At 42.6% G+C, this 25,176-nt stretch overlaps 1 protein-coding gene and 1 non-coding gene across 2 annotated transcripts in view; one reads left to right on the top strand and one right to left on the bottom strand.

The window, feature by feature from the left end:
• ASCC3 (activating signal cointegrator 1 complex subunit 3) overlaps positions 1-778 on the top strand; it is a 335,161-nt gene extending 334,383 nt beyond the window's left edge. The window contains exon 42 of the mRNA XM_061427741.1: positions 1-778. Coding sequence (XP_061283725.1) covers positions 1-145 — 145 coding nt within the window. The 3' untranslated portion in view covers positions 146-778.
• A 1,544-nt stretch (positions 779-2,322) lies between these two features.
• TRNAC-GCA (transfer RNA cysteine (anticodon GCA)) lies at positions 2,323-2,394 on the bottom strand. The gene has a single exon. It is a non-coding gene; the product is annotated as a tRNA-Cys (tRNA).
• Between the last annotated feature and the right edge of the window lie 22,782 nt (positions 2,395-25,176).

Here is a 25,176-nt window from a genome sequence, read left to right on the forward strand (position 1 = left end):
GTATATCTACACACTGTATTTCATGAGCGACTGCTACCTGGGCCTGGACCAGCAGTACGACATCCACCTCCACGTCACACCGGCCAGCATCTCTGCACAGGCCGACGAGATCTCTGATGCCCTGACTGACCTCAAAGTGAAGTAACCCAACCTAGACAATCCGTCTGAAGGAAGTGGTGAAGCCTGGCTGTTCAGTCATCTGGACAAAGTCGAATTACTTGATGTTTGCCTTGGAGGAACAGGCTTCCAACCTCAAGACGCAGCAGAGATTGGCAGTGGCTGCAGCTCTGACTCCAGCAACACCAAGTCGGCTGCGGGAGGGGGGGCCTTTTCACAAACGTTGCCTTTTATAAGTGTCTTCATGGATCGCTAGATATGTAAAGTGACTACGCCCGTAGGAGAACCTTTCAATTTGTGTATATTGAGATGCTACTTAGGAATTATCAAATTTTACGTTTCACAGTGTACTGTTTACAAGAACATCGGCTCCTCTTTTTTCAAGGAAAACTACACGGGGGAGTGACAGTGTTCAGATTTGTTAGAACAGATTTCTAACCAGATTTCTGTACAGTGACGCACAGTGCATGTTGTGTTGCAAAATTTATACTTTGATCACATATAGAAGTAATTTCATGAATTTCTTATAAATATTAATAATATATGATATAAAATTACTTTATAGACCCCAATGATGATTTAAAAGAAAGCAGAATATACTGGACTTAAAAATATAGATACTGTAACTGGTGGAAATAAAATATTTAGAGTGCCACTTCAAGACAGCCTGACTCACTCACTCCCTCTGCCTCCTTCCATCATAGCCCCTCTTGACTCTTCATTTCCTTCTCTGTCAAGACGTCACTTCCGTTCTCTTTCTGATAGTTTATTTATACAAGGAGAGATATACAGTCTAATTCACACAGACCTCATAGTTCAGGTCTTTGTCTTTATGTGCTTTAGGATGGGCCTGAGGCAAACCCAGAAAATGTTCAACCCCCGTAGGTAGGTTTTTACCTTTGATAAAGGACATTTCTCTATACCCAAACAATTTCCATCTTGAAAAATACTTTTTTCCAACTACAAAGTTGTTGGATTAAAATGTCCATATAACATACATTTTCTAGTGAAATGATATTCTACCTTTGCAAAATAATTTCAGTTATTCCTGGTCCTGCAATGATTTGGCGGGGGGCGGGGGGGAACAACACCGTGTCACATGTGGGATCTTAGTTCCCTGGCCAGGGATTGAACCCACATCCCCTGCATTGGAAGCACAGAGTCTTAACCACTGGACCACCAGGGAAGTCCCTGTGATGAATTATTTTTAAATATTTTCAATGTAACTACCACAAGTATTGGAATTTAAAGCTTTTTCTGAAACTGAAACATACTGCTTATGTGTACCTCCTTTTCCATACCAAAAAATAAAATAGAAAAAAAAGAGGGGGGGCAGTGGAGAAGGAGGAATAGAAGTAGGATGGGGAGAACCAGGCATTCAGCTCCCCACATTAAATCTAAGCAACTAATATGAACGTACCGAGTGCTATGGGCATGAGGTGTCCAAAGAGCTCTAGTCTCAGGACTTTACTTCATATAAGGAGATCTTTCTGCCTTTCATTTGGCAGTTTATTTCTACTGGCAATCCATACATAAGCACTGTTTGAGTGAAATTAAAAGAAAGTGAAAATTATATAGAGACAGAGGATTACCAGTTCATACAAGAACCTGAAAAGAACTCATTGTCTGCATGTTTATCAGCATCATTCTTTATTTATTTTTTTTTTTTTTTAACAAGAGCTGGCTACTTTGGGGAAGGAGGAGGTCCACTGGACGTGTGACAGGGAACATAGGAGCAGTAGAAAGAATGTCATATCCATTAAAAGAAAACACACGACTAATTAATTTTAATATTGAAAGCGATGAGTTCATAATAAGCTAAGAAGACACTAGTAAGACAAGGTGTGCTTAGATGGAAAAGTTCATCTTATTCCAGTGAGTGACCAATGCTATTTGTCTATGGCTTTATCCTCACTCATTACTCAACCAAAATGTTAGAGTTAAGTGTGCTCTATAATATAGGGCATGTGCTAACTATTAGATTAATTCCATATTTCATTTTTAATTCCATATTTCATCTTACATTCTCTTGGATTTTATTGACTCCAAATAGTAATAGAAAGTGAAAGAAAGTGAAAGTGAAGTCGTTCAGTCGTGTCCAACTCTTTGTGACCCCACGGACGGTAGCCTACCAGGCTCCACCGTCCATGGGATTTTCCAGGCAAGAATACTGGAGTGGGCTGCCATTTCTTTCTCCAGCGGACCTTCCCAACCCAGGGATCGAACCTGGGTCTCCTGCATTGCAGACAGACGCTTTACCGTCTAAGCCACCAGGGAAGTGCAAGTCACATATTCAGTTTAGGCATGACGTTGAATACTCTGAAATCTACATGAATCAGAAACGTGTCCTCTTAGACAGGTGGCCTAGTGATGAAAAGAGGTGACTGTAATAAAAGGAAGTCACGGCAGTGGTGAAATATTTGGAAAAACCTTGAAGGGACATTTAGGCTGAGTTTTGAAGGTGACTATGAAGATGGTCAGAGATGACAGAGAAGAGCCCTCCAGGTAGAACAGCATTAAGAAAGTCTCTGAGATAGCCTGGGGTGTCCAGTTGGTCTGCATTTTCAGAGAGGAGAAAGGGACTGAGCCAACAAAAAAAGACTAAATATTGTGAATACTTACCTTGAATTACAGGGTAAGAGTTGTGAAGCTCATATAAGTGAGTGTAATGGAATTCCTTGAGAAGGCACCAGAGAAGATGAGAAGGAATTCTGAGACTAGGACAGAGAACCCATGGAGTTGGAGGGTGTGCCCCCATGCCTGTGGATGGATACCAACAAAATTGAGACTTGCTCAGATTCTGATGTGACTAGTAGCTTATAAAACTACTAATTCAGTAGCCTTGGAAAACTACACATTGCTTCCCAAGCACACTCTTCACAACTTCCTCCAGTTGCTTACACCAATACCTTGGGGGTCAATCCTTGACTCCCCCTCTTGCTCACTCCCTGCCGGCCACAGTGGTCACCGTGCTTCTCCGCGAATGTCCTGTGGACCGTGGCTTGCGCTACTCCCTCAGCCTGGCCCTCCCCAGACACCCACAGGCCTAACCATCTTACTCTAAATGTCAGCCCACCCAAGCTCACCTATCCCATCACGCTTTCCTGTTTTTTCTTATCACCACTAATAAAAATGATTTGTTTATTAGTCTCTCCAACTACGTTTCCTGATTAAGCTTCAGGAAGAGTTCTTTATCACATTCATTCAGGGCACGTTACCAGGACCTACCATCACCTGGCACATGGTCACTGCTTGATAAATCCTTGCTGAGAGGCTTCCTTGGTGGTGTAGTGGCTAAGACTCTGGGGTCCCAATGCAGGGGACCAAGGTTCAATCCCTGATCAGGGAACTAGAGCCCATGAGCCACAACTAAGACCCAATGCAGTCAAAAAATAAGATTAAAAAAATCTTCTTGCTGAATGTCTAAATGAATAGAGACAACCATGGATTTTAAAATACCACACACCTGTGGTATTTTACTCGATACCTTTATTTTACTTTACAAGTTCACCTGACACCTCCTTTTCTAGAGATGGCAAATACTCTCAGGCTCAACCAAGAACACGGACTTGCCTGATCATCCTGTCACCTGTCAACAAAGGAGAAGCATACTGAAAACTGAGTGGTAGCTTTATTATGATGAAGACTATGGAATATTTTTATATAGCAGTGGATCTTGGGTATTACAAATATGTTAAAATTTCAAATCATCATAAAACCTTTTTCGCCTGAAGTTTCTCTTTTTTTAAATAGGAGGAGAATTGCTTTACAATGTTGTGTTGGTTTCTGCCATACAACAACTTGAATCAGGTATAAGTATATGTACCTGAGCCTCCCTCCCTCCTGCCCCCACCTACCCATCTCCCTGCTCTAGGTATCAGAGCAGCGGGCTGGGCGCCCTGTGTTATACAGCAGCTCCCCCCATCTGTTTCACACGTGGTAATGGATATATGTCAATGCTACTCTCAATTCGTCCCACTCTGTCCTTTCCCACTCTGTGTCCACAAGTCTGCCCTCTACATCTGCTTCTCTATTCCTTCGCCACAACCAGTTCATCTGTTGTTGTTATTTAGTTGCTAAGTTGTGTCCAACTCTTCAACCCCATGGACTGTAGCCCACCAGGCTCTTCTGTCCATGGAGTTTCCCAGGCAAGAACATGGGCCTTTTTTTTTTTTTTTCAATAGAAATGCCATAATTTATTCTGTTGTATAAAAAAGTCATCCTTATGTAACAAAATGTCTTCTTAGAAGAAGATATATATTATTTCAGATCATAAATAACCAGCAAACATACAACTGTCGGCAACTTAAAAAACAAAGTCAACACTGGTGCTTTCCATCAGTGCTGAAAACAAACCTGCTTAGGATATATTTACAGGATATTACAGTACTCACACACAAAAATTGAGGTATTTGGTTGCCATTTCCTTCTCCAGGGGATCTTCCTGACCCAGGGATCAAACCCACATCTCCTGCATTGTCAGGTGGATTCTTTACCACTAAGCCACTAGGGAAGCCCTAGGCTCGTCAGTACCACTTTTCTAGATTCTGTATATATGCATGAAATAAGATATTTATTTTTTCTCTTTTTGGCTTAAATCACTCTGTATAACTAGCCTGAAGTTTTTCTCTTCTCTCACCAGACTCCTTTCTTTCCTCCATCACTGCTTGTAACTATTCACAGTGAAAAGGCTCCCCAAACAGGAACTCCATATGTTTGAAAAATATGAACTGACAATAACTTCTCTCTTTCAGAAATAATTCCAAATGAATAGACAAGCATTATTTCATGATCAGATCAGTCGTGTCCAACTCTTTGCAACCCCAGGAATCGCAGCACGCCAGGCCTCCCTGTCCATCACCAACTCCTGGAGTTCACCCAGACTCATGTCCATCGAGTCAGTGATGCCATCCAGCCATCTCATCCTCTGTTGTCCCCTTCTCCTCCTGCCCCCAATCCCTCCCAGCATCAGAGTCTTTTCCAATGAGTCAACTCTTCGCATGAAGTGGCCAAAGTACTGGAGTTTCAGCTTTAGCATCATTCCTTCCAAAGAAATCCCAGGGCTGATCTCCTTCAGAATGGACTGGTTGGATCTCCTTGCTGTCCAAGGGACTCTCAAGAGTCTTCTCCAACACCACAGTTCAAAAGCATCAATTCTTTGGCACTCAGCCTTCTTCCCAGTCCAACTCTCACATCCATACATGACCACAGGAAAAACCATAGCCTTGACTAAACAAACTAGCTTCTTAAAGAAAAACCTGATTTAAGTTTTAAATCTTTTGACTATTACCAAAATAGAACTTAGCTTCAAAGATATATATTGAGCCCGTAGATTAGCACTCATTTTCTGCTTTCAGAAATCTAAGCTTTAAATCTGAAAGAGATGAGGAGATAAATTTTTTGAATTTTAAGATCCCCCAAAATGCTCAGAATGATAGTTGATTCCAGGTTGTTCTGAAAGCCTGTTTTAGTAATGGAGGATGGCTACAGAGACTTCTGGAAAGAGTTATTCCCACAGTTTCAAGCTCAGTTCACTTTTTTCACTACAGAGCATTCTGTCCTATTTCAGAAAAATTAAGTGCTTCAAATTTGAGGACTTTAAATGAGATTTCAAAGATTCTTCTTTGTTTGAAACTTCTGCCCCAAGTCTTTTGCATGTCAATTTGAGAAAGACCTTGGGGTGCTATTCAGATCTTGGGTCCAGTCCTACCCAAGGTCAAGCTTTGGGCCCCAGCAGCCACATCTGAATAGATGCTTAAAATTTTACTGTTACTCTTAACTGGCCTGTGATTCAGAAAATATTTCTTAAAAGCACTTGAGTGAATTTTCACAAGTTCTGTGTCTCTTTATGGAGACTTCCTGGAGAACATAATGGATTATAAATCAATCCAAGTTTGGATAAGCAGAATTACAGCACCTCCTCCTAATTAATAGTTCTTTGAATCCTGAAATCTGTGTTTCCTTACTTATTTTTATTATTTGTCTGTTCTTGGTTTTATTTGGACTTGTTAAATCCTGTAGATGCCATGCCCGTCCATTAAAAACAAGTGAATGATTGTACCCTTGATTCCAGTTGTACTGGAAGCAGTTTTTAATGATTTGAGGATCGCAGGGCTGATCTAAGACGAATTTTATTTCTGAACTTTCATCCAAGCACACCTGGCTCTTGGCATCAGAACACTGCACCTTGCAGGATGTGGACTGCCCTAGCCAGTTGTGGACTCCCTACAGCCAATGGCCCGTTCTCCCAAACAGCCTGGAAGGCACCAACTTTTCAGAGGGGAATAGAGCTTCTGAAATAACCAAATAATTCCTGCAAGTGAAATGGCTAGTAACACTGAGTTATGTTGACTGCCATAAAAGAAAAACACCAAAGACCATCAGAAAAAGGAGATTCTTCCAAAGTTTCTCATGGCAGTACATCAGAATTGGTGCATGTTCCACTAACCACATCACTCTACTTAACCCCTCAAATTGTATGTAATTATTTTATTTATTGTTAGGTTTCATGTTTCATAATCATGTTTCCATTATGGCTTGCAATTGTAAAGGGAAATTTATTTGGATGTGTAAGTTCTAACCAAAGTGGACCAGCAACACATAAAATGACTTTAAATTACAGAAGAGAAAGTTTGAATTGGAACAACAAAACTTCCCAGGAAAACCTTTATTTAGATCATAGGCAGTATTTGTAAACAATTTTTATGTAGTTAATATATTCAACATCTTCAGTTGATCTCTTATTCTGCCTTGCAATTTTTAAATCATTTTTCAGTCATTAGTAATTTCCTTGCCATGTAAAAGCAACAGTTAGCACTCAGAAGCTCCGCTCTGATAGCCATCTGAGTCTCACATTGCTAGCTATTTCACTGCAGTGCTGATCAGTGCATTGAGCCAAGAATAAAGATAAATAGAAAGGAGACTGATTGATTGATAGATGATAGATATAGACAGAGATAAATATGGGTATTTTGAAGACTATTTTCTTTTAACCTTTAAAATCTAAAATTTCCCCTTCCCTTGAATATGTACAGAACATAGTAACTCATTCCCAAAGAATAGAGAGGGCAAATAGTAACTGAACCATGGAGAAATCTTGTTAATCTTGATAACCTTAACCAGTTATCAAGTTAACATCACCAGTGACAAGGCTTGTTGATAGCATGCAACCTTGATATGATGTGATAAGGAGGGCATGCTACCTGTCTCCTATTTTACCCCCAAACCTATATAACCCCAGTATAATCATGAGGAAAAAAATAATAAGGCAAACCTAGTTTGAGGATATTGTACAAAACACCTGACCAAGTACTCTTGAAAACTGTCAAAGTTGTGAAAAACAGAAGTTCACAAATAGAGACTAAGAAGACATGATGACTAAATTCTGAGTTGGGTCCTAAAACATGAAAAAGAATATTAGTGGAATATTGGTGAAATCTCAATAAAGTTTGCGTTTTAGTCCATTAAAAAAAAAAAAAAACTGCACAGCACAATTATAAAATAATCCGTAGCCAACAGAAATCTTCATTAACCAAACATTATCTGCCTCAACATCATAGCTGTCTTTCCACTGAATTCTGTACTAGAAACAGGTCATTGCATTCTGCTTTAAGTTACTGAAATTGATTCCACATAAAAATGTCTAATAGTCATTTCAATAAAAGATACCAATATCTTCAACTGAACTTTCAAATAAGATTTTCTAATTGCAATACAAAGACAGGCTAATTGTGGGCAGTATATCACAACTGTGCACCTTTACCTGTGTTACTTAAGCTGGGTATTGTCAGAAAATATGCTCTATTTCCTTTCACAACATAGTTTTACCAGAGAAGGAATAGATACGCATTAGAAAAGCTGGGCTTGCTGTATCAAGAGAAGCAGCTTTGGAGTTTGGTGGTTATTCTCCTCTCATGATCTCTTACCCCTGTATTATATTTGGTGATCCAGCTCCATAGTGGAAGGTTTTAGGACAATACATCTGATCAGCTCTCTTCAGCTCTCATTTCCTACCCTACAGAGGTGAGGAACAGAGGTAATGCCTGCCCAGGCTTCCTCTCAGAGTAGTTGGCTCCATGGCAAGATAAGCAGCAATCCTCATTACTGTGCCACAGCAAATGTTTTCTCAATTTTTTTTTCTCTCAATTTTGATGAAATATGTGAAAATGCTTAGAAAGTGATAAGGAGCTCTAAAGAGGAAATAAGATGCAAATAAAAGTCTAAGGTGATAAATTAGAAATAAACTCCTCCTCGGGATGGATTTTATATGTCAGTAGGCAATAGTCTAAGAGCCCACCTCATCATGCTGCTGCTGCTGCTGCTAAGTCGCTTCAGTCGTGTCCAACTCTGTGCGACCCCATAGACAGCAGCCCACCAGGCTCCCCCGTCCCTGGGATTCTCCAGGCAAAAACACTGGAGTGAGTTGCCATTTCCTTCTCCAATGCACAAAAGTGAAAAGTGAAAGTGAAGTTGCTCAGTCATGTCTGACTCTTTGCGACCCCATGGACTGCAGCCCACTAGGCTCCTCCGTCCATGGGATTTTCCAGGCAAGAGTACTGGAGTTGGTTGCCATTGCTTTCTCCGCCTCATCATGCTACTCCCACCAAAAATACCAAATCTTTGTGTCCAGAGAGGGATGAGCTTGTGTTCCATTCCTTTGTGCTGCAGTACTTCCACCTCTCCAAATGCAAATGCATGCACACTTTGATTTATAGCTCAGCACCCATAGAAGAAGGCTTCCCTGGTGCTTCTATGGTAAATAATCCATCTGCAATGCAGGGGATGTGGATTCGATCCGTGGGTCAGGAAGATACCCCAGAGAAGGAAATGGCTACCCACTCCAGTATTCTTGCCTGGGAAATGCCATGGACAGAAGACCCTGGCAAGCTACAGTCCATGGCGTTACTGGAGTCAGACATAACTGAGCGACTAAACCACCACAACACAGAGGGGAATGGTTATTACTTCAGTGGGACTTTTCTGAAGATGCTTCCTGGGAATGATAGTGAAGGGTAAGACAGAAGCCCCTGACAGCAGAAAAGTCTGACTACCTCATTTGTACCTCTCTGGTTTCTGAGGACAAGCTTCACCACTTTACAACCCTCCCAAGGCTGTTTCTAATGTTCAAATTAGCAGAAACAAGGACCATTCTGGAAGCAAAATAGCTTTTGAGAGCAAGAGCTGTGGGCACCTCACACTTTCAAGTGTTTGGGTTGCAAGACATATTGCACCCAGAGTGAAATGATTGTCAAGTAAGTTCTAAAATGTCCTTAAAAACCTTTGTGTACTTCCCTTAATATTGCACGCAATACCCACTCTGTCCAATTTCCCTGGGAGTATCATTGCTCCCATGCTTGTATAAGTGTGAAAATCAATTTAAGCATATTCTGTAAAAACCTAAACCCTTTCCTCTTAAAAGCAAATATTTGATTTTTCTTTCAGAAGTAACTATTTTTACACCATTCTGTCCAACTTCTGAAACCTAAATCTAGCCAAAGAAATAAGGAAGAGAAAAATGCCACTGGCTTCTAATAGAGTACATTAGAAGCAATGAGAATAATACAGACATCTTAGTAAAACATCAATCTTCTTTTCTGATACTTTTGAAAATACATCTCCTCTAAAAACACATTATCCTTCAAGTGGCCTTTGGAGAAACTGAAACATTGAAGAAATCCTTGGATTGCAATAGAGAACATTCTCCATGGACAATTCTAATCAATTGTAGAAGCATAACTGTACCCAGATCATAAAATATACCACAGTGATGATCCTGGCTTCTGTCCATCCTCTAAAAAGCTGCAACCCACAAACATCATATGTGCTGCTGTTTGTAGCTCTCCAATCCAGAAAGACTTGCTCTCAACTGATTGTTACTTTTCACGCAGAAAATGACTATACATCTGCATCTTCTATTTCCGTTTTGTCATTTTGTTATCTTTGCCCATTGTGTTAATTATTTTGGAATGCCTCAATCCTGTCTCCAAACAATGTATTTAAAACACTCATGAGGATGCATTGCATAAATATTGAATGCGCTAAAGACAGAGTCTGAGGTAATTCAGAATGAATTTAAGTAAATTGATTGGAATCAGCTTTTATTTAGGAAATCTTCTAGGGACAATTCTGACATATTTAAAATAACTAACTGTTCACAGAGACACAGTCTGTATGTGCATTCTAACAAATTCATGAATAAGCAATCAGAACAGAAATACATACCTTTGAGATGCTGGAAAACTGCTAAAAAGAGATACCAATTACAGTAATAAAATACCTGGGATTATTCTTCAGACGAAAAATATTTTCATAAAATCAGATAAAGATGATGTAACAATGACGAGGTGTTAAAGAGAGGAATCAGATCAGATCAGACCAGATCAGTTGCTCAGTCGTGTCCGACTCTTTGCGACCCAAGGAATCGCAGCACGCCAGGCCTCCCTGTCCATCACCAACTCCTAGAGTTCACTGAGACTCACGTCCATCGAGTCCGTGATGCCATCCAGCCATCTCATCCTCTGTCGTCCCCTTCTCCTCTTGCCCCCAATCCCTCCCAGCATCAGAGTCTTTTCCAATGAGTCAACTCTTCGCATGAGGTGGCCAAAGTACTGGAGTTTCAGCTTTAGCATCATTCCTTCAAAAGAAATCCCTGGGCTGATCTCCTTCAGAATGGACTGGTTGGATCTCCTTGCAATCCAAGGGACTCTCAAGAGTCTTCTCCAACACCACAGTTCAAAAGCATCAATTCTTTGGTGCTAAGCCTTCTTCACAGTCCAACTCTCACATCCATACATGACCACAGGAAAAACCGTAGCCTTGACTAGACGAACCTTTGTTGGCAAAGTAATATCTCTGCTTTTGAATATGCTATCTAGGTTGGTCATAACTTTCCTTCCCAGGAGTAAGCGTCTTTTAATTTCATGGCTGCAGTCACCATCTGCAGTGATTTTGGAGCCCAGAAAAATAAAGTCTGACACTGTTTCCCCTGTTTCCCCATCTATTTCCCATGAAGTGATGGGACCAGATGCCATGATCTTCATTTTCTGAATGTTGAGCTTTAAGCCAACTTTTTCACTCTCCACTTTCACTTTCATCAAGAGGCTTTTGAGTTCCTCTTCACTTTCTGCCATAAGGGTGGTGTCATCTGCATATCTGAGGTTATTGATATTTCTCCCAGCAATCTTGATTCCAGCTTGTGTTTCTTCCAGTCCAGCATTTCCATGATGTACTCTGCATATAAGTTAAATAAGCAGGGTGACAATATATAGCCTTGACATATTCCTTTTCCTATTTGGAACCAGTCTGTTGTCCCATGTCCAGTTCTAACTGTTGTTTCCTGACCTGCATACAGATTTCTCAAGAGGCGGATCAGGTGGTCTGGCATTCCCATCTCTTTCAGAATTTTCCACAGTTTATTGTGATCCACACAGTCAAAGGCTTTGGCATAGTCAATAAAGCAGAAACAGATGTTTTTCTGGAACTCTCTTGCTTTTTCCATGATCCAGCGTATGTTAGCAATTTGATATCTGGTTCCTCTTCCTTTTCTAAAACCAGCTTGAACATCAGGAAGTTCATGGTTCACATATTGCTGAAGCCTGGCTTGGAGAATTTTGAGCATTACTTTACTAGTGTGTGAGATGAGTGCAATTGTGCGGTAGTTTGAGCATTCTTTGGCATTGCCTTTCTTTGGGATTGCAATGAAAACTGACCTTTTCCAGTCCTGTGGCCACTGCTGAGTTTTCCAAATTTGCTGGCATATTGAGTGCAGCACTTTCACAGCATCATCTTCCAGGATTTGGAATAGCTCAACTGGAATTCTATCACCTCCACTAGCTTGGTTCGTAGTGATGCTTTCTAAGGCCCACTTGACTTCACATTCCAGGATGTCTGGCTCTAGGTCAGTGATCACACCATCGTGATTATCTGGGTCATGAAGATCTTTTTTGTACAGTTCTTCTGTGTATTCTTGCCATCCCTTCTTAATATCTTCTGCTTCTGTTAGGTCCATACCATTTCTGTCCTTTATCGAGCCTATCTTTGCATGAAATGTTCCTTTGGTATCTCTGATTTTCTTGAAGAGATCTCTAGTCTTTCCCATTCTGTTGTTTTCCTCTATTTCTTTGCATTGATCGCTGAAGAAGGCTTTCTTATCTCTTCTTGCTATTCTTTGGAACTCTGCATTCAGATGTTTTATCTTTCCTTTTTTCCTTTGCTTTTTGCTTCTCTTCTTTTCACAGCTATTTGTAAGGCCTCCCCAGACAGCCATTTTGCTTTTTTGCATTTCTCTTCCATGGGGATGGTCTTGATCCCTGTCTCCTGTACAATATCATGAACCTCATTCCATAGCTCATAAGGCACTCTATCTATCAAATCTAGGCCCTTAAATCTATTTCTCACTTCCACTGTATAATCATAAGGGATTTGATTTAGGTCATACCTGAATGGTCTAGTGGTTTTCCCTACTTTCTTCAATTTCAATCTGAATTTGGCAATAAGGAGTTCATGGTCTGAGCCACAGTCAGCTCCTGGTCTTGTTTTTGCTGACTGTATAGAGCTTCTCCATCTTTGGCTGCAAAGAATATAATCAATCTGATATCAGTGTTGACCATCTGGTGATGTCCATGAATAGAGTCTTCTCTTGTGTTGTTGGAAGAGGGTGTTTGTTATGACCAGTGCATTTTCTTGGCAAAACTCTATTAGTCTTTGCCCTGCTTCATTCCGTATTCCAAGGCCAAATTTGCCTGTTACTCCAGGTGTTTCTTGACTTCCTTTGCATTCCAGTCCCCTATAATGAAAAGGACATCTTTTTTGGTTGTTAGTTCTAAAAGGTCTTGTAGGTCTTCACAGAACCGTTCAACTTCAGCTTCTTCAGCATTACTGGTTGGGGCATAGACTTGGATTACCATGATATTGAATGGTTTGCCTTAGAAACGAACAGAGATCATTCTGTCATTTTTGAGATTGCATCCAAGTACTGCATTTCAGACTCTTTTGTTGACCATGATGGCTACTCCATTTCTTCTGAGGGATCCCTGCCCACAGTAGTAGATATAATGGTCATCTGAGTTAAATTCACCCATTCCAGTCCATTTCAGTTCGCTGATTCCTAGAATGTCGACATTCACTCTTGCCATCTCTTGTTTGACCACTTCCAATTTGCCTTGATTCATGGACCTGACATTCCAGGTTCCTATGCAATATTGCTCTTTACAGCATCGGACCTTGCTTCTATCACCAGTCACATCCACAGCTGGGTATTCTTTTTGCTTTGGCTCCATCCCTTCATTCTTTCTGGAGTTATTTCTCCACTGATCTCCAGTAGCATATTGGGCGCCTACTGACCTGGGGAGTTCCTCTTTCAGTATCCTATCATTTTGCCTTTTCTTACTGTTCATGGGGTTCCCAAGGCAATAATACTGAAATGGTTTGCCATTCCCTTCTCCAGTGGACCACATTCTGTCAGATCTCTCCACCATGACCCGCCCATCTTGGGTTGCCCCACGGGCATGGCTTAGTTTCATTGAGTTAGACAAGGCTGTGGTCCTAGTGTGATTAGATTGACTAGTTTTCTGTGAGTATGGTTTCAGTGTGTCTGCCCTCTGATGCCCTCTTGCAACACCTACCGTCTTATTTGGGTTTCTCTTACCTTAAGCATGGGCTATCTCTTCACAGCTGCTCCAGCAAAGCGCAGCCATTGCTCCTTACCTTGGATGAGGGGTATCTCCTCACCACTGCCCTTCCTGACCTCCAACGTGGGGTAACTCCTCTTGGCCGCCGCCCTTCGGGCATGGGGTCCTCCCGGCTTCTACCTCTGACCTCGGACGTGGGGTAGCTCCTCTCGGCCGCGCTTACCATGCTGGTCGAGATAAAGAACCTGCCTGCCAATGCAGGAGACTGCCTGCAAAGCAGGAGAAGTGGGTTCGACCCCTGGATTGGGAAGATCCCCTGGAGAAGGGCATGGCAACCCATTCCAGTGTTCTTGTCTGGAGAACCCCCATGGACAGAGGAGCCCAGTGGGCTATATAGTCCTTGGGGTGACAAAGAGTCAGACACAATTGAAGTGACATAAGCACACATGAATGCACAGTACACCTAAGCTGTAATGACATGTGTTTTATAGATTCAGTAGATAGAAAATTCTCCACCCTGGTGGACACCTGGTGTCCACTGTCCACCCTGGTGGACAGTGAGGGAAAGAGAAGTAGCAACTGTAATTAAAAGTCAGATGTCCTGCACTGGATTTGGCAATGATTTCTTGGATATGACACCAAGGGCACAGGCAACAAAAGAAAAAATGCAAACTGAGCTTCATAAACATGTTACGCATGAAAAGATACTATATGGGACTTCCCTAGTGGTCCAGGGGCTAAGACTCAGCACTGCCAATGCAGGGGACTGGGGTTCAACCTCTGGTTAGGGAAGTAGATCTCACATGCCAAAACTAAGAGTTCACACACCACAACTACAGACCCCACAGGCTGCAACTAAGAGAGGTGCAGCCAAGCAAACAAAAACCTTTTTTAAAAGGACACTATGTGTTAGCAGTATGGGCTTCCCAGCTAGCACAGTGGTAAAGAATCCACCTGCCAATGCAAGAGATGCAAGTTCAGTCCCTGGGTCAGGAAGATCCCCGGATGGAGGAAGTAGCAACTCACTCCAGTATTCTTGCCTGGAAAATTCCATGGACAGGGGCACCCGATGAGCTACGGTCTCATGGGGTTGCAAAGAGTCTGACACAGCTAAGCACACATGCATTAGCAGTGAAAAGGCAACCCACAGAATATGAAAGAAAATATTTTCAAATTATATATCTGATAAAGTATTAATATTCACAACATATAGAGAATTCATAAAACTCAAAAACAAATGAAACCAACCTGATTTAAAAAAGAGTGTTGGGCTGCACCCTACAGGCCTACAAGCCCTGTACTTGCCTAGCTTCAAGACCAAAGAAAGAGCCTGGAGTCAGCAACAGAGATTTCAATGGTTTAATGTACGGAGCAGCTCACAAGTCTGAAACAAGGTTCTGAACATTGGGCAGGACTTGGCAACAGTCTCTGCTCCCAGAAAAAAAAGATCACCACTTATAAGAAAATTAACGTCAGGTGGGCTCATTAATTACCAGGGAAACCAGTAGATGGGCAATGCCCCTCACCACCCCTTAGATCAGATCAATCACCAGTTGAAGCCTGAGGCAAGAACACAGGAAAGTCAGTCAGGTGCAGAAGACACAGATGAAGCAGGCCCTGGTCAGGCAGGGGATGTACAGAGAGTAAGGGAGCAGCCATCTTGAGTGGCCTGACCATACAATGGAGATAGATAGATGAGCCTCAAAAAGGAAATACATCTCAAAAAAAAAAAAAGATATTCAAGTAGACAATGGTCACATGAAAATATGCTCGACATCCCTAATCGCTGCTGCTGCTGCTAAGTCACTTCAGTCGTGTCCAAATCTGTGCGACCCCATAGATGGCAGCCAACCAGGCTCCTCTGCCCCTGGGATTCTCCAGGCAATAACACTGGAGTGGGTTGCCATTTCCTTCTCCAATGAATGAAAGTGAAAGTAAAAATGAAGTTGCTCAGTCATCTCCGACTCTTAGCAACCCAATGGACTGTAGCCTACCAGGCTTCTCCATCCATGGGATTTTCCAGGCAAGGGCACTGGAGTGGGGTGCCATTTCCTTCTCCCCACTAATCACTAGAGAAATGCAAATCAAAACCACAATGATACCACCTCACACCAATTAGATGGAGAAAAAAATTAACCAATGTTGATAAGGAAGTAGAGAAATTGGAACCCTTGTGCACTGTTGTTGAAAATGTAAAATGATACAACCACTGTGGAAAAAATAGCAAGGCAGATCCTTAAAAACTTAAAAATCGAATTACAAAATGCTGGGCTGCACCCCTCAGCCTTACAATGTCTGCGTTTGCCCAACTTCAAAACCAAAGAAAGAATCCAGAGTCAACAACAGAGGTATCAGTGGTTTAATAGATGGGGAGCTTACACATTTTGAAGCAAGGTCCTGGAGAGACAACCCAAGTTATGCAGTGGATGGCAGGCAGGACATGGTGTCAGTCTTTGCTCCCTCCTAGGGATAGGGAAGGAGCAATTACCAAGTATAAGGGAATTGACGACAGGTGGGCTCATTCATTACCAGGGAAACCAGCAGAGGGGCATGCACCTCCCAGCCCCTTTGATAAGAACAATCACCAGCTGAGGCCTGGATGTAGGAAGGTCAGTCACGTGAGTGGGATATAAGCGAAACAGGACCTGGTTGGGTAGGGGATGCACAGAGAACAAGAGAACATCCATCTCGGGTGGCCTGATCATACACTCCACCCCTAGACACCCCGCACAACCCTTACAATCTTGGTCCACCCCTCTTCCACACGATCCCCTGGGTCAGGTATGCAGAAGGCACTGCAACCAGACACCACAAATACAATACAGAGAGGTCACCCCTGGTTTTCACAAACCCAGAGCCACCCCCATGGGGAGGAGTGGGTCTGGGTCAAAGAGAAACACTATTGTTGGGAATTCCCTGGCAGTCCAGTGGTTAGGACTCTGCATTTCTACTGCAGGGGTCATAGGTTCAAACAGTCTGCCACTCCATGTTATGTTGAGTGACGTTAGTGGTGGACCCATCAGGTCTTTCCAAAGAAAAAAAAAAGAGTTAATCTCACTAGTTGGACTTGTGTCCAGAAGTCAGCCTATTCTTCTTCACACAGTATAGTCCAGGGGCTCACGGGCAGTCAGTTGCACAGTAACATTTACTGATGAGTCCTTCTGACATATTGGCACATGGGACCAGAAGATGATGGGTCTTTCCCCCCATCGTCAGTAGTCCCCATATAGTCACATGAGCTAGATCAGTTTTTCATGGAAGTCCAGAGGAGACGACAACAGCATCTCACTGTAAACCCAGCAATTAGACTCATTTCACAGTGAGGCCAGTGTTGCTGCTCAATCCTCAAACAGATTTCCTCTCTCAGGCTAGGGACAAAACGTAAGCCATCTCACAGGCACAACACAGGGAAGATCACAACAATTAAGCAAAATACAAGCAGTAATCACATTCTGAGAAAACACCACACCTGCCTGTGGGTTTTGTTCCAGTGTGCAATACAGTTGAGAAAACTCAAGTTTTCACTAATACAAGAATGTGTCTAAAATCAACATATACAATAGCCACTTAGTTTCACCTTGGATCTCTGGACCACAGTTACTTCATTTTGACTTTCAAATGCATTCCCTTCCTCAATAACTAAGGCAATGTACAATGAATATTGGCAAGGTCAGAGAACAAGCTGCTCTGATCATTAAAATTTAAGTTAAACCATGTATAAGTCTTCTTATACCCCATAGCTCAACATGGACAGATTTTTCCATCATTCCCTCTTTGATTGCAAAAGCATTGACTACAAAATATCTATCCTTTGATGTCAGGGTGCTGGCTCCTATCCCAGGTTTAGATCATGTCCCTTGGTGCTAGGCCTCCTTTATACTCGCCTAACCATTCACAAGTGAAAACTAACCAGATCTCATGTACAGGCCGAGGTTATGTTAATGTGATATGCTTTACAGGCTACATAATTTATCTCTCATACCCAATTGTCACACAGGCATTGTACATGTGCTTTTAGCAGCAAACTCTAAGCAGTGCCACACTTCATGAGTAGTTACATTCTGTGACAATTTCAAACATAATATTGTTCTCTCTTAAAAAATTACCCTCATCTCCACCAAACACAGCCAATCAAGACTAATTTGTTCACAAAATAAGTCTGGTCAACAACGTTGCTGTTGTTGTTGTTTAATTGCTAAGTCCTGTCCAACTCTTTATGATCCCATGGACTCTAGCGCACCAGGCTCCTCTGTCCATGGGATTCTCCAGGTGAGAATACTGGAGTGGGTTTACCATTTCCTTTTCCAGGGAATCTTCCTGACCCAGGGATCAAACCCATGTCTCCTGCTTGACAGGCAGATTCTTTAGCACTGAGACACCTGGAAGCCCCAAATGACCACATAGGTTCCTCCAAACTGGCTGAGGGAGACCTCCTCAGGAGTCTCAGACTGAATTCCCAAAAGGTCTCTCAAGGTCAGCTAAGCCATGTCAAACCCTGCCATCAGGCACTGCCTTGGTGAATTTCTCGCTCCTAGAGGTCCCCAGAGTATTGAGATGCTGCACGTGTCAGGAGGCAGGCTTTCTCATTCACCTGAGAAGGCTGCTCAGAACCTAGTATCTCCAATTTCTGGACGGATCAGGCAGAGAAAAAGAGATATGCTTCAATACTACCCACAGGTGCAGTTTACCAAACTACTGGAAGTCATAACTAACTTGAGGGGAAGGGCTTTCCTCTAGATCTGTTCAGAAAACAACAGATCAAAACCAGTAATATTCTAGACAAAACCTGTAACACCATAACCATAGCCACAGTTCACTCAGTAACCAAGCTGTTCACATTTTATAATGTCGTCGGGCCTTCCATTGGGATTAAGTTCTTAACCAGCTCGGTAGTATAATAACTCTCTATAAAAGACAAAAGACAAAAAAGACATGGTTAAATACATGATTACAATGTAATCAATAAAGAAACTTGGTTATAAGAACTGGAATTATGACTGATTATAATCTTAACCCTTAAAAACCTTAATCTCTGGCAAAAACCAAGAAGCAAGCCACTGTGCACTTTCTGATAGTCCTGCAGGAAGAGGACCTCTTGTAGGGCCTGAGAGTGAACTCATCTAACACTTGGAAATGAATAGCCTGAGGAGACATGTGCTGACAAAGCAGGAGACCTTATTGGAAACAGGCACCCAGGGAAGAGGGCAGATAGCAGGGTACAGAGACCCAGGAGAACTGCTCTGCCACGGGGCTCACCCTCTCAGGCTTTATGTAATGGGGTTAGTTCCCAGATTGTCTCTGGCCAGTCATCTTGCTTGGTTCATATTTGGTCTGACTCAGGGTCCTTCCTGGTGATACCTGCATCTCTCAGCCAAGACGGATTCCAGCGAGAACAACTCTGGGAGATCGGTCATCTCTTCCCTCTTCTGGCCCCTCCCAAATTCTCCCAACTGGCTTCCGTTTTCAGCGGCAACACTAAGTTCCCTATTGGGACTTCCTGTTGTGAGGAGGCAAGAAGGCCTGGCCAAAGATGATGGTTTTGGTTACCAGTTTCCTAACTATTGGAAAATTTACGCTTTAATCTTTATCTCCTAAGAAGGCAAGAGTAGGTAAACTTAGACCCACCCAGCAATTAGTGTTCCAATATTTTATCCTATTTGAAATGACACAGTCAATGAATTCTCTTCATTTAACTTAGTTTCAAGTTACCAAAATCTGGAGAAACTGTTTTAGATAATTTCAAAACAGTTCAGTTCAGTCACTCAGTCGTGTCTGACTCTTTGCAACCCCATGGACTGCAGCACACCAGGCCTCCCTGTCCATCACCAATTCCCAGAGTTCACTCAAACTCACGTCCATGGAGTCGGTGATGCCATCCAGCCATCTCATCCTCTGTCGTCCCCTTCTCCTTCCACCTTCAATCTTTCCCAGCAACAGGGTCTTTTCCAATGGGTCAGTTCTTCGCATCAGGTGGCCAAAGTATTGGAGTTTCAGCATTAGCATCAGTCTGTCAGGTAGGTAGAATAGGAAAAAGGAGTCCCCGAATGGTGGTGGCTAAAAGACAAGGAAGGGAAAAGCCCTCAAAAATAGAACAAAAGAAGGGCAGAGGACGGGAATGAGGACCTCAGGTAGAACAAACAGCACTCCTGACTAGCCCAATTTACATAGGGCAGGCCAGGGGAGAGGAAAAAACATAAAAAGAGGAGCCAAAGGGCCGGGGCTCCCTCTTCTCTTCCTGTCTTTGGGTCAGCATGTCCTCATGCCTCAAGGATGTATTTTCCTGTTATTTTCTAAATTAAACTGAGCTGTAACACAGAGCTGTAACACTGATCTGTTCAAGAGCTATAACACGGTCTGTCCGAGACCCAAGAGATATAATATGGTCTGAGAGCTGTGACCCACCGAGGGCTTTAACATCCATTGCTTCAAATTTTTGTTGAGATGAGACAGAACCGAGGAGATTACACTCCCCTGACAAGTCCTACCAATGAATATTCAGGGCTGATCTCCTTCAGGATGGACTGGTTGGATCTCCTTGCAGTCCAAGGGACTCTCAAGAGTCTTCTCCAATGCCACAGTTCAAAAGCATCAATTCTTCGGTGCTCAGCTTTCTTTGTAGTCCAGCTCTCACATCCATACATGACTACTGGAAAAACCACAGCTTTGATTAGATGGACATTTGTTGGCAAAGTAATGTCTCTGCTCTTTAATATGCTGTCTAGATTGGTTATAGCTTTTCTTCCAAGGAACAAGCAATTATTTCTAGAGTTTATCTAAAAGCTGTTTTTTTCTCCTTTACTCTTAGAGATCACAGGAGATTAAGTTCCAGAGAGCTCAGGTAGATCATTTACATCTCAAAGGTACAAGAGGAGAGTCAGCTCCTTTGAGAGACCTATCAATGGCTTAAATTACAAAAGGCTCAGTTTGATACAGTAGCAGAGCCATTAGAGGCCATTGTTCTCCAGATCTCTAGGAAGCCCCGGTTAAACAAGGACAGCCACCCCAGCGCTCTTCATACTGGTGGACAGACAACCGAGGATATGCTCCGCAACTTTTGAGATCACCTCTGGAAATTTTGGGCCCAAATGTCAGTGGATGCCCTTGCAACTTTCCACTCCCGTCCTGTATTTCCAGACATCTCGGAGCTCAGGGGAGTTCCCTTGGTCTCCTGGCTGCTCTGCCAATTGTTGGGCTGAACCCTACAGGCCTACAAGGTCTGTACTTGCTCAGCTTCAAGTCCAAAGAAATAGCCCAGAGTCAATGATGGAGACATCAGAGGTTTAATGGATGGCGGAGCTTACCTGTCTGAAGGAAGGGCCTGGAGCAACACCCCACTAAGTGTGGCAGACATCAAGCAGGACTTGGCATCAGTCTTTGCTCCATCCCAGATGGTAGGGGTTGGGAAGGGAAGGGAAGATGACTAGTTTTAGGGGAATTGACATTAGGTGGGCTCACTGCCCAGGAAAACCAGCAGAGGAGCACACCCTTCACAGCCCCCTTTGATAAGAACAATCACCAGCTGGGGCCTAAGGCAAAAATATAGGAAGATCTGGTGCATAAGATATAGCTGAAGCAGGCACTAGTCAGGCAGGGGACTTCAGAGAGTGAGAGAACAGACATCTTGAGTGGCTTGATCATACAGCATATGATCAAGCAATGTTACTTCTGGATATATATATCCAAAAAAGTAGAAAACAGCATCTTGAAATATTTCTACACCCATGTTCTTAGCAGCATTATTCATAGTGCCTAAAACATGGAAGAAACCCAAGTGTCCATTAACAGATGAACAAATAAGCAAAATGTGGTATATACATGTAATGGAATATTATTCAGACTTCAAAAGGAAAGATATTGACATATGCTGCAACATGGATGAACGTTGAGGGCACGATGCAAAGTTAAATAAGACAGTCACAAAAAAACAAATATTTTATGATTCCACTTACACAAGGTTCCTAGAGTAGTCAAATTCAGAGAGACAGAAAATAAGATGGTGGTTACCAGGGGCTGGGGGAAGGGAGTTTGGGGAGTTAATAGGTACAGTTTCAGTTTTGCAAAATAAAATTTAGGAGATGGATGCTGGTAACAATTGTATAACAATATGAACGTAATTCCATTGAACTGCATTCTTAAAAATGGTTAAGATGGTAAATTATAAATGTGTATTTCACCATAATAAAAAAGATCTTTTGTTTCATCTTGGGGTTTCTTTTTGCTTGCAGGATCTCAGTTCCATGACCAAGAATTGAATGCAGGCCACAGCAGTGAAAGCCTGGAATCCTGACCACTAGGCCACTGGGGAAATCCAAAAAAAGGTGTTATTTTTTAAAAGTCAGATAGACATCTTGGATCAAAGATGAAGAATTATAAGAAAACCACATAACATTCAAAACATTTAATAAAAGTTCAGGACAATGTACTTAGTCAGTATATTTATACAAGAAAAAGCAAACATTCCACAAGGAAAACTTATCAGGCCATTTGCCAGTTTATTCCACTGAAAATATATTTCAAAAACCTGTCAGATCATTGTTTCTAGATATTAGAAAAAAAAGAGTGGAGCAACTAATTTCCTTTCATTCATCCTTCCCTACTTTTCCTGCCAGAATCCATACCCCTCAATTAGGTCCGAGCCAGGTCTTCTCAGAGTGAGAGGGTGCATCAGCATTCCCAACACTTGGCCCCAGACTTCATACCTGAAAGTGTTAGTCACACAGTCATGTCTCACTCTTTGCAACACCATGGACTATAGCCTGCCAGGCTCCTCTGTCTATGGTGTTCTGAAGTGGCAAGAATACTGGAGTGGATTGCCATTCCCTTCTCCAGGGGATCTTCCCAACTCAGGGAATGAACCTGGGTCTCCTGAATTGCAGGCAGATTCTTTACCGTCTGAGCCACCAGGGAAGTCCCATGACACACTACAAAGTTACCAGTTGGTTGGATGGTGGTCCCTTTGTGACATCTACACTTCCAATAATGTGAAACTGATCACGAGGAAGTCAGGCTTTCTTCTCTCTCCCTCATCTCCCAGACCTAGGCTTATGAGGTTTTGGAACCCCGCTCTTCAAGCCCACAGCGAATAGAATGACAAGTTTTAATTATTTGTATTTTGCTCATTTTTTTATTACAAAATATTCCAAACATAAAAAATGCAGAAGTGAACATAATGAATATCCCTGCACTGTCTCCCAAATTTATTGAATGATAACATTTTGCACTTACTTTTTTTAAGAGAAATAAAACAGTAAAGTATAGTTGGTGTCCTGTACACTTGTTCCCAATTCTTCCAGTCCATAGCTAATCCCTACCTTGAATTATTATTTTTCATGTATATGCTTTTTTACTGTTACTGATATAACTACTGTGAAATGTAGTTATATCAATATACTCCTGCCATATCAATAAACAAGAAATGTCACAGCCATCAGCAATTTCTGGCCTCCAAATGTGAATGCTGCTGCTGCTACTGCTGCTAAGTCGCTTCAGTTGTGTCCAACTCTGTGCAACCCCATAGACAGCAGCCCACTAGGCTCCTCTGTCCCTGGGATTCTCCAGGCAAGAACACTGGAGTGGGTTGCCATTTCCTTCTCCAGTACATGAAAGTGAAAAGTGAAAGTGAAGTCATTCAGTTGTGTCCGACTCTTTGCGACCCCATGGACTGCAGCCTACCAAGCTCCTCCATCCAGCCACGGGATTTTCCAGGCAAGAGTACTGGAGTGGGTTGTCATTGCCTTCTCCAAGTTCCCCAAACTGGGATCCAGAGAATGCTGTCACTCCCACCCCCAGGTGATTGCTGAGAAGCTGGGGGAATGCAAGAAGCAGCCATCTGCCACTCAAGGTGAACAAGGAAACAGGATTTGGCCCCAGATAGCTGAGAAGGAAATGGCAACCCACTCCAGTACTCTTGCCTGGAAAATCCCATGGACAGAGGAGCCTGGTGGGCTGCAGTCCATGGGATCACAAAAGTCGGACACAACTGAGCGACTTCACTTTCACTTTTCACTTTCATGCATTGGAGAAGGAAATGGCAACCCACTCCAGTGTTCTTGCCTGGAGAGTCCCATGGACGGAGGAGCCTGGTGGGCTGCCGTCTATGGGGTCGCACAGAGTTGGACACGACTGAAGCGACTTGGCAGCAGCAGCAGCAGCAGCAGCTGAGGTGCAAATGTAATGAATGAATTCAGTGAGCCAGAGGCTTCCATCTTCCCATACACAAAATGCTACATTCCTTAACTTGATATCTGATCTTTGATGTTCCCACTGCCTGCTCCCTTTGTTGCAAACACATATATAGCCTGACTTTCCCTCCTGCCTCCTTGGAGCAGTTTTCTCAGAGCTACTAACATGCTGTCTCAGGGCTTGGAGTCCTAAACATTCCCACCAAATAAGATAACTCTACTTTCAGGTTGTAGAGTTACTTTAATTCTACAACTAAATAACTATATTTTTTTAGGCAATACTACATAATTTTATTACATGTTTTTACACTATTTTCATATATAAGCAAAAAAGCTATTTAGCAGTAGTGGTCTGCAGCCTCCAAGATGGCCCCCAACAACCTTTCTTCCTGGTGTTCACACCCTGGACAATCCCCTCCCCTTGAACTTTGTCTGGATGTAAGGATTAACTTCTAATGAGCAGAATATGGCAGAAGTGATGGGATATCACTTCCAAGATTAGATTATAAAATATATTGCTTTTGGATAGCAGAAACTAATACAACATTGTAAAGTAACTATACCCTTGTTAAATATATATATATACACACACATATAGTTTTTGAGATTTATCTATGTCAACATAGTTTACCATACTAAATAAATATATCACTGCTGCTGCTAAGTCGCTTCAGTCGTGTCCCACTCTGTGCGACCCCATAGACAGCAGCCCACCAGGCTCCCCCGTCCCTGGGATTCTCCAGGGAAGAACACTGGAGTGGGTTGCCATTTCCTTCTCCAATGCATGAAAGTGAAAAGTGAAAAGTGAAAGTGAAGTCGCTCAGTCGTGTCCGACTCTTAGCAACCCCGTGGACTTCGGCCTACCAGGCTCCTCCATCCATGGGATTTTCCAGGTAAGAGTCCTAGAGTGGGTTGCTATTGCCTTCTCTGAAATATATCACAGTTTATTTATTTTTAAGTTGATGGACTTTTATATTTGTTTCCAATATGTGCTACCACAAAAACGGCTGCAACCGGGACTTCCCTGGTGGTTCAGTGATTAAGAATCTGCCTGCCAACAGAGGGGACACCAGTTCAGTCCCTGGTCGGTGAAGATCGCACATGCTGCAGGGCAACTAAGTCAGTGTGCCACAGCTGCTGAAGCCCACACGCCTAGAGCCTGTGCTCCTCAAGGAAGGCCACCAAGGTGAGAGGCCCGAGCAGGGCAACAAGGAGTAGCATCCGCTCTTTGCAACTAGGAAAAGCCTGCA

Source organism: Bos javanicus, chromosome 9 (assembly GCF_032452875.1).
Source record: "Bos javanicus breed banteng chromosome 9, ARS-OSU_banteng_1.0, whole genome shotgun sequence".
Classification (NCBI taxonomy): domain Eukaryota; kingdom Metazoa; phylum Chordata; class Mammalia; order Artiodactyla; family Bovidae; genus Bos; species Bos javanicus.